General features: G+C 34.4%; 1 protein-coding gene across 3 annotated transcripts; it reads left to right on the forward strand.

Moving 5' to 3' along the window:
• The first annotated feature begins 207 nt into the window (after positions 1 to 207).
• Positions 208 to 6,864, forward strand: LOC147394435 (uncharacterized). Of its 3 annotated transcripts, none has more exons than XM_086454094.1 (3): positions 208 to 1,155; positions 1,252 to 1,329; positions 6,654 to 6,864. In XM_086454094.1, exons 1-3 carry the CDS (start codon positions 463 to 465, stop codon positions 6,657 to 6,659), a joined length of 777 nt encoding a protein of 258 aa, XP_086310220.1. In that variant the 5' UTR covers positions 208 to 462; the 3' UTR covers positions 6,660 to 6,864. The 3 variants fall into 3 exon arrangements, with proteins under 3 accessions (XP_086310220.1, XP_086310218.1, XP_086310219.1); XM_086454092.1 differs by lacking the exon at positions 6,654 to 6,864 and adding an exon at positions 1,426 to 4,171 and having other exon boundaries at positions 210 to 1,155; XM_086454093.1 differs by lacking the exons at positions 208 to 1,155; positions 1,252 to 1,329 and adding exons at positions 5,412 to 6,374; positions 6,482 to 6,557.
• The last annotated feature ends 3,657 nt before the right edge of the window (positions 6,865 to 10,521 follow it).

Genomic DNA, 10,521 nt, shown 5'->3' on the forward strand with positions numbered 1-10,521 from the left:
TTTAATAAATATCTATTCAATAGGTGTAAGATAATGGATTTTAAAGGAAAATATGAAAGTTTAGTGGAAGAAGTTGAAAATGAGGGTAAGTGAGCCATTTCATCTTAGTCTCTTACAACAGGTCAAAGTCAAGGAAATCTGGGTTGTTCTAATTTTTACTAAAATCTAGAGGGATGCCCTCAAAATTACCCAAAAATCAATTAAACCGAACGTTACTCTCTCTCTCTCGCGCTTTCTCTCTCTCATATGTTTCGCCTCGCGGCGATTTTAGAAAGAAACAGAGATTCTTTTCTCTCTGACTCAGAGAAACCCTACCAACTCGATACATTCTTCTTCAACTCTCTAAAATTTCAGGAAAAAATCACAAATTTGATCCATCGCAACTGAGGAAATAGGTAGAAAAGCTTCTACCCGAGCTGTGTCTGTCTGCTTCAAATTCTCTAAGTTTCAGTTTCGATCAAAATGGTTGAAGGAGAGAGATCTCAGCCTCTGCACAATTTCTCGATGCCTTGCTTGAAATGGGGGAATCAAAGGCTTCTTAGATGCATGAAAGTGAATTCGAATGGAGAAATCTCTTCCTTCGATCGTAGATCATCTGCTTCTGAAGCTGAATCGGAAGGTATGATCAAGGATTCCAAATCCTTGAATCGGAGATCTTCGAGCAGTTTTGAAAATTTCAGGAAATCGTCACCTCTTCCACCGATTAAAACCTCTGGAGCAAAATCTAAGATTGAGAGCGATGGAGACGATGAGATTGATGCAATTAGGGAAAAACTCATGTTTCATCTCCGTACGGCTGCCGAAAAGATGAAATTTTCGATTCCAGAGGAAGGCAAAGAAGAGGAATCTTCTGATGCGGCTGAAAGGCCATGGAATCTGAGAAAGAGGAGAGCTGTTTGTAAAGCTCCAGATGAGCCTTCAGTAAAAGAAGAGCATAATCAGAAATATTCTCCTAACAGGACTGAGAATTTGATGGCAAAATCACTTAGGTTGAGAGGTTTAGCTGCGGATCATGCTGTGGAGAAGAAAGAGAGGCGCAAATTCTCAATCTCGCTCTCTAGAGATGAAATTGAAGAGGATTTTGTAGCAATGATGGGAAAGAAACCCTCTCGAAGGCCAAAGAAAAGGGCTAAAATCATACAGAGGCAATTGAATGTAAGCAACTTGCTTTGTTTTATGAAAATTTATTATAATATTTTAGATCTTTAAAGTTCTTTAGAATCCTAAATGTGTATTTCATGAATTTTGCAGACATTGTTCCCTGGTTTATGGTTGTCGGAAATTACAGAAGATTCGTACAAAGTTCCTGATGAACCTGATACTAGAAAGGTAATTACCATCTGATATTCCAGTTTTCCAGTTAGATTTTTTGTTCTGTAATTCTTCAACCTGTTATGTTTATAATCTTAATCATGGTTTCTGCAGAAATAGAGATTAGAGCTTGTGAGGATAATTTTCGGGAATTTCAAGATTTCTGATTGCTGACTGTCGGTACATTACCAGCTGAATTAGTGGTATAACACACCATCCATGTGTAAATGGAAAATTTGATGAAAATGTCGAGTACCTTGATAACAATTTTATGCTGTCAGCTCCTTTTAGATACTGATTTCATTCAATATCTTTCATGTAGTCCTTTTGTAGTCGTTAATAAAGTGCAATTTTTTTTAAAGAAAAATAGAAAGACTCGACGAGACATGGACTCAGTGGCTATTTCTAGATGCCTTTGTCTCTCGAAGCTTGGGAAGGATATCTCTGTTCCATAAAATGTTGAGTTCCTAAGTCTTCCCAATTGAGTTTAAGATTGCACTTGTCAGAAACTTATATCCGTGCGAAGTTATGAGTCACAATTCTCTGTAGGTTGTTACCGATTCATGATAATTGATCTTTGAAATTGGAAGATTCTATTTGTAACAGAAGCAAGGTCATCCATCTTTTAGATTGGTTAAGCCTTTTGATGTCTATTCTCTTGAAACTGAATGATTTTTAGTCCACACTGTTTCCATGGAAAAAGTAGATTTATCTTTGATTTTGATATCAAATTCCATTCAATCTACAATGACACGACTTATCTGGTCCTTCATGTTAATTATTATTATTATAGGGTTAGAATCTGTTCCTGTTATGTGTAGTGGAAGATTAGAACCCGAGTTGTGTCATCATTGTCGTTGATCGTTAAGAACAAATACCCGTTCGATTCTACTAGAGAAATCACAATGTTTCCACTCCTTAGACCCTAGGGTACTAGATTGAGACCCAAAAAAAGCTTAGAGAGAAGATTTGAAGAGAGAGTAGACTTAAAGAATTACTATATCTCTGTTTGATGTTTGTAGGACTCTTAACTCCCAAATGGATGTCCTAATTGATGTCTGCTACAGGGATGGGGCCCACGTGGATACTCCTATCAAACGAACAACTAGTATCATTGACATACAAAATTTGAACGCATTCATGCTTGGAGACATCTAATTTCATTCTATAGTTTCATTGTTTGATCTCTTTGATTCGAAAAGTTTTTTTTTAAGAAAAATGGGTTGGTTAATTTTGTTAAATGGAAGGAAATTCTGTTACATTTGAGTTGGATTATCTGACAATGACACATCTGAATATTGATATACACATGATTGCATGGTAAATAACACATCATACGTTATGTGTCCATGGAAATATATGTTTAGTGAATGAAAACATCAGATCAAGGTACTCATTTGAAGAGATTTCATTTCTTTAATTCAGAACATCTTTATTATAAAATGGGTTTGTCAATTTTGTTGTGCAAGGAAATTCTATTACATTTGAGCTAGATTATCTGACTATATTAAACATACTATATATATACACATACATAATTGCATGGTAAATAACACTGTTATAGGTTACGTGTTCATGAGATGAGCATTTTTTGTGAAGGAAAATTGAAATACTTCGACTAGACATATGAACTCAGTGGCTATTTCCAGATGCTTTTGTCTCATTAAGCTTGGGATGATTATCTTTGTTCAACAATGGTAATGCAGAAAGCATAATATGTTCTCTAGCTAAGGATAGTTTCTGCATTAGTTATCACACATTTGCCTTCTGTTCGTTTTTGTGATCTTTTAGAACCTTATGGCATTAGCTTTTCTTAGGAGAGCAGAGCTTTAGCTTTTGTGGCACACTTGTTCTTGGCATCACTCAAAATGTCTTCTTCATTGTGGTTTACTCTTGAAATTATGTTGTGCATTTATATTATATATTTTTCTTGTTGGGACAAGTCAAATAAATTCAAAATATACCTATTTTAATTTTTAATACAAGAATTGGACTTGTTTGAATATTATACTTTTAAATTCCGAGTAGTTCCATATTTCAACACAACCGATGGTACATGGAATCACCCTCTGTATATATGTCAAGGATGTTTGGTGGGGTATGAATAGTGTGAATAGCATCACCCAACGTCACCTCAAGATATGATATAATAAGTCAGGATACCGAGCTCGTTTTGGAGCATGCTTTCAAATCTTGGTTTGATGTCTTGCCTCGTTCATGGACGAGACTGAGTTGTCTAGGTAGAGATAAATCATTTAACTCTGTTTATAATTATTTATTTATATGAAAATAAATTATAAGTTTTTTTTATATAAAATAAGGTAGATTAGAAGATGTTTAGTCATAAAGTCTTAGTTTATTTAAATATTTAAAAATCAATTATTTTAATCAAAATATCCAAAATTCCAGTTAACTCGTCTGAGTTTTATTGCTTGGCAGAGATTTTCAAAATATTGTATGCGTCATTTTGTTTACGTCGTGAGATGATGTCAAGCCTGAGATGCCATGTAAATCCATCTTGTTGTTGAATGATACCAAGATGATTCGTCTTGGTTTTCGAAGAGATTTGAAACCATGCTTTGGAGTCGAGTTACTAAGGTTTGGAACAATTGGAGTGTAAGCAGTTGATGTTCAATTAGTATCCCTAAGTTATTGAATCAGTTTCTATTGTGATTCGGAACTCCACCATTTACCTTAACCTCACAAATCCATAATTAGGGTTATCAATGGGTATCCATTTATTAGAATTGAAACTTTTGATTATGGATTCTTTTTATTGTCGATCTCGACATTATACAACCGACCTGTTTTTATTTTTTCAAGTTTTTCCAACTAAAATATATAGAAAGATCAAGGTACAACTTGACATAACAATTTGTGTAGATGATTTCAATCCAAAAGATTCATCCTTGAACAATTTTCATTAAAAAATGAAGCAAAATAATTGAAAAACCCTAGTTTTTATATATATATATATCTTCAAAATCTTTGAAAATGATTTCTTATTCCTTCTCAAATCCTTTTCATCGGAATGGAGTCTCCAAAACTTAATCGTGATGTAAGAAATCCTATGTTCTTTTTTTTTTTTGGTATGAAAATGATGAGTTTGAATGGATAGGACAATTTCAATATTGCAAGTGTGAGATCAAAAGTTTATTCTAGGATTTTCGCATATGGGATGATTTGGTGGTAGTTTTGGTGAAAATTAGAGATAGGATATTTTAGAAACACTCTCTAGTAAAATTGGCGATATTAGGTTTGTGCCCTTACAAAATACAAGATTAGATTTACTCTTTACTGTACGCCAACATTGCATTTTCTTGATAATTTAAGGGTGAAAATTTTATTTTTTTTTCAAAATACTCTTTATATACTTAAATTATTAAATAAAAATTTCACCTTCTTGATAATTTAAGGGTGAATTTTTTTTTTTTTTTTCAAAATACTCTTTATATACTTAAATTATTAAATCAAAATTTCACCGTTAAATAATCAAGAAAGACAATGTTGACTTACGATCAAGGGCGTAAATCTAATATCACCAATTTTATAGGGGGTGTTTCTAAAATACCCTTAAAAATATCCACCCAAGTTTCGCAAACTGTTGACATACTTGACCAAACACTTGGATGAGAGACTAATAGAATCCCATTGATCAAAGTCTTACATGAGAGATGAACGAAAAAAAAAAAAAAATCTTCTTCAACTTCTTGCCAATTTTTTTTTTTACCAAAACCTTTTCAACCCTTCCTTAGATTCCTTGATTTTTTTCTCGAAAGCCATTCTTCTTCAACCTCTCCAAAAGATCCAGTTTGCCCTTGAGGTTTAAAGCTTCAAGGAGATAGAATCTTTATGTTACGGATGAAGATAAAAATTTTACTTTCTCATAGTGGAAAAATAATTAGGGTTTTAGTGGAAGAGGTTGAAGATAAGGGCAGTTGGATCATTTTTATTTAATCTCTTATAAGAGACAAAAGTCAAGAATATGTCGTCAATTTGAAAAGCGAGGAGGTATTTCTAAATTTGACTAAAATCAGAAGGGATGCCCTCAAAATTACCCAATTATCAATTAAACCGAAGGTTTCTCTCTCTCTCTCTCTCTCTCTCACTCATATGTCATATATTTCGCTTCGCGGCGATTTTAGAAACAAACAGAGGTTCTTTTCGCTCTCATGCTCAGAGAAACCCTACCAACTCGATTTATATCTTCTTCAATTTTTTTTTAAAAATTCAGGAAAAAATATTTAAAAATTCGATCTATTGGAACTGAAGAAATAGGTAGGAAAGCTTCAATCTGAGCTGTAGTCTGGTTCAAATTCTCTGAAGTTTCAGTTTTGATCAAAATGGTGGAAGGAGAGAGATCTCAGGATTTGATGCCGATGAATCACGAAAGATCGAAGCCTCTGCACAATTTCTCGATGCCTTGCTTGAAATGGGGGAATCAAAGGCTTCTCAGATGCAAGAAAGTGAATTCGAACAGAGAAATCTCTTCCTTCGATCGCAGATCATCTGCTTCTGAAGCTGAATCAGAAGCTTTCATCAAGGATTGTGCATCGCTGAAACAGAGATCTTCGAGCAGTTTTGAAAGTTTCAGGATTCCTCTTCCACCGATTAAGACCTCTGGAGGAAAATCTAAGATTGAGAGAGATGGAGACGATGAGATTGATGCAATTAGGGAAAAACTCATGTTTCATCTCCGTACGGCTGCCGAAAAGATGAAATTTTCGATTCCAGAGGAATGCAAAGAAGAGGAATCTTCTGATGCGGCTGAAAGGCCATGGAATCTGAGAAAGAAGAGAGCTGCTTGTAAAGCTCCAGATGAGACTTCAGTGAAAGAAGAGCAGAAGCAGAAACATTCTCCTTACAGGTCTGAGAATTTTACAACAAAGTCGATTCGATTGAGAGGTTTAGCCCCGGATCAATGCGTGGAGAAGAAAGAGAGACGAAAATTCTCAATCTCACTCTCTAGGGATGAAATCGAAGAGGATTTTGTTGCATTGATGGGGAAGAAACCATCTCGAAGGCCAAAGAAAAGGACTAAAATCATACAGAAGAAATTGGATGTAAGAAACTTGCTTCCTTTTACGAAAATTTATCTTGAATGTTCTTTTACATTTCAGATATCTAGGTTCTTATAGAATCCTACATACGAATTTATTGAATTTTGCAGACATTGTTCCCTGGTTTATGGTTGTCGGAAATTACAGGATTCGTACAAAGTTCCTGATGAACCTGAGACTAGAAAGGTAATTGTCTTCTGATATTCCAGTTTTACAGTTAGATTTTTTGTTCTGTTATTCTTCAACCTGTTATGCTTATAATCTTTATCATGGTTTATGCAGAAATAGAGATAAAAGCATGTGATGATGATTTTCGGGAATTTCAAGCCTTCTGATTGCTGACTGTCGGTACATTACCAGCTGAATTAGTGGTATAACACACCATCCATCTGTAAATTGACAATTTGATGAAAATGTCAAATACCCTGATAAGATTTTATGTTGTCTGCTCCATTTGGATGCTAATTTCATTCAATATCTTTATTGTTTCTTCTGTTTGATTCAGAATCATTACTTTTTATAAAGCAGAGGAATAAAGAGAATTTTCTATTCAAATTCAATTTGCATAAGATACAAATGGAAATGAATTGATATAACATTCCTGGAAACAGATTTCCACCACTGACTTATGGAGTCTTGTGTAGAATATCAAAAGTTATCGAATTTCTATCCATCTTATTATATTAAATTCCAATTGGGTGTCAGAAAAATAAATGGATCCTGGATGTTTTTATGTTCTCTACGAATTAGATATGTTTTGATACAGCAACAAGATGTTATTTGTAACAAGTGGTTTATTTTACATGCATACATAAGCATGGTAAATGGAGCATATGTCTTGCGTCCTTGAAATTATTTGTTTAAATGAGGGAAAGCATCAGAAGAAGGAATTCGTGTACAGAATCATATTGTTAGGTAATGGTCTCAGATATTTCAGTTTTTTTTATTTATTCATGTTGTCCTGAAATGTGATTAGAGCAGAATAGCTTGTTAGGCACAAGTGTTCTCATGGTTCTAGGCCTAGGCCTTGGCCAAATTGCAGTGAAGTTTCATATATTCCTTATGTAGTTGTTTCTGAGTAATTTTTTTTTGAAGAGAAGTAGAAATACTCTACTAAACATTTGGATTCAGTGGCAATTTCCAGATGCCTCCTTCATGTTAATTATTATCATAGGTCAGGATTTGAACCTGTTATGTGCAATGGAAGATTCGAATGGGAGTCATGTCATTGTTATTGTTGATCTCTAGAGATCATTAAGACCAAATCACCCAGACACGTCGATTCTACTAAAGCAATCATGATTTTCCCCTCAGACCTTAGGGTACTAGATAGAGACCCAAAGAATACCTAACAAGCTTGGAGAGAATATTTTGAGAGGGAGAGAGGAGACTTGAAGAATTTCTCAATCTCCCTTCATACGTTCTCAACCTCTTTTTATAGAGGTTGGGTTGGCTTTTGCACACCCCAAGTGCAACAGCAGATCTTGATCTCTGTAGGACACCATCTCTCAATTATATGAGTCCTAATGGATGTGTGTTACAGGGCTAGGCCCCAAATGAATCAAACTAACAATCATTGTCATTTAGATACAAAATTTGAGCACACTCATGCACGGAGATAAAATAAAATTGCGCACACATCATGCAAATAGTCAAGTGCTGGCTTCGTAAGTTAGTAAAGTATGCTTCTGTTGATACCCCAGACCTGGGTTCAAAACCCGCCTTCATTTTTGAGTTATTGATCTCATTAAAACAAACTTTTACCTATTGGCTGCCCCAAAATTTTGTAAAAGTGTGCTAGCTTGCTGAGTTGGTGAAGTCTTCACTTGGCGGATAGTGTGGAGAGGTAGGAACACTGGATGATCAATGCAAACCAGTGTTCGTTTTATACCACTAACCTCATTGCCTACCAAGAAAAGGTACAGTACACTGGAAAACTGAATGCAGCCCTATTTTAGTCTAGTGTTGAGATCTATATTCGCGTAGCCTTTTTTAACTACACTAAGGCCCAAAAGAGCGTGGAATGAAAGTAGTAAACAAAGATATGTGAAACAAAGGCTGATTATGGCCACAATAGATGATAACTAAAACAAAATCAATTGAGATGGTTTGGTCATTTGCCACAAAGGATGATTAAGGTCTAGTTAGAAGGAACCTCTAGACCTGAAATGACATGAATTGAGATAAAGAGAGCTGATGCATACTTGCAATAACAAAAACATGGGTTTTGACAGAAATAAATGTATGATCAGTATTGTTCCAGCCCAAATTTGTTAGATTAGACTTTGATGATGATGCATAGTTAACTAACCTTGGAATTTGGATCTTCTCAACCTGAAAGCTGTAAGCAGTGGTTCCTGCAGAGGGTAAGATGAATTTGATTTCAGTTCCAAGTATTAAATCTCCTGTTCTCTATTCTATGCATATTTATGATTCTTGGGTGCTAGTGTCAAGACTAACATGATCCACAGTAGGATTTTTTTTTGTTCATTTTTATTATACAAATATAATCTTATTACAAACATTTTGAGGTGAGCAGAGCTCATTAGGAACTCAGTTGTTTGTGTATAAAGTTGATAGTCAAATATGGCGAGCTTTTCTAATAAAACCAGAGATTCAAGGAAGGTTCTTTAAATTTTGACTAATACGTAATATGGACGTTGTAAGACTGAGGGGAGTCAATAGATACTGTTCAAGAGTCAGAGGATTGGTGTTGAATTGGTACTGATTCGATAAGAAGTTTATTAGATCCGGATACGATCCAATCTGATTTAAACATTCCATATTTTCAGATTAGAGCCAACGTAATTCAGTTCAATTTGATTTGATAACTGTGTAATCAACAAATTGGGTATTAAACTATTAATGAAGATGAGAAAGATACTTACAGAGTGGTACAAATTAAGGAAAATTAAATATTTAAATGACACTAGTTGTACTAAAGATGAAAAACGAAATGATCTTTTGCAAGAAACAAGTAAATGTAGTGGATTATTTTCAGAAATTATTAAGCAACAGATGTATATGGGATCTTATATTACATGTACTTGTGTTTAATTAAGGTTGTAGAAGTACAAGAAAATTACAGTACTAGTAAAGATTTTGGCATGTAATACTTTAGGAAATGCATAGGAAGTTCTGAATTGTTCTAATTAAAACATTTTGCCTAAATAATTCAAATATAAGATCCATTAAATGGAGTAAATGTATTGTACTGGTTATTGAGGTATTAAACTTGTAAACTATACTATGAAACTATGGGAAACGGTGATTGAACAAAGGATTAAGAGAAAAAAAATTATTGGATAACTAATTTAGTTTTATGTCACATCAATCAACCACCAAAACAATTTTACTACTTATACAAAGAATAGAGAAGCTTAAAGAATAAATAGTAAAGGGAAAATTAGTTAAAAGACCTTGGCGGAGGGGTTTCTTTATAAATAATGCCCAAGTTTTGGATGGTAGCTTGATAGTCTATGTAGTAAACTTTTTTTTTTTTCCCCCTTAATGGTCCTCCAACCCCATCTCCCATTTTAATGTTTTTCAAACATCCAAACTTCCCTTTTTCTTATCTTCTTTATATACTTAGGCTGTCTAACAACGATGGCAATCATTTCCAACGATTTTTTATCGTGAATGACGAATGGAAATGATATACTTCTCATTCCATTTCGTTAGGGTTGACATCACCAATCAAGGCTGAGGGCGAGGGATCACAGTCAATGAAACCTCAAGTGATTTTGAATCCTATGAATCATACTGGAAACATGTACTCCAATGCTAAATGCTATTAGTTGAGAGAGAGAGAATTACTAGTGCTTTGTGCCTAAAACATATGTTTAAGACGCATCGCTTCGCTTGCAAGGATAAAGGTCCTTGCCCTTATTGCTACACCTACGTTCTACATGCTTTTAATATCACATTGTTCATTGTATCCAACAAAAGTAGTGGCTTACCTACTTCTTCCTATTGCACCTACATCCTTGGACCTACTATCTAGACACATCATTCGGAAATAGATCTATTCATCGACCCCTCACTCGAAAAGAAGCCTACAACTAGTTACAGTCAAAACAAGGGGCATTTTCCTTTTCTAAAGTATGTAGTTTTCCCCTTTACACTTAAAACAGTCTTTTTTAACTTGAGT

Source organism: Akebia trifoliata, chromosome 9 (genome assembly GCF_017979445.1).
Source record: "Akebia trifoliata isolate Shusen 1 chromosome 9, ASM1797944v1, whole genome shotgun sequence".
Classification (NCBI taxonomy): domain Eukaryota; kingdom Viridiplantae; phylum Streptophyta; class Magnoliopsida; order Ranunculales; family Lardizabalaceae; genus Akebia; species Akebia trifoliata.

Coding starts and splice junctions, on each gene's coding strand:
- LOC147394435 (XM_086454094.1), top strand. CDS start 463: ATGGTTGAAGGAGAGAGATCTCAGCCTCTGCACAATTTCTCGATGCCT. Junction 1,156..1,251: donor TCATACAGAGGCAATTGAAT/GTAAGCAACTTG, acceptor TGAATTTTGCAG/ACATTGTTCCCTGGTTTATG.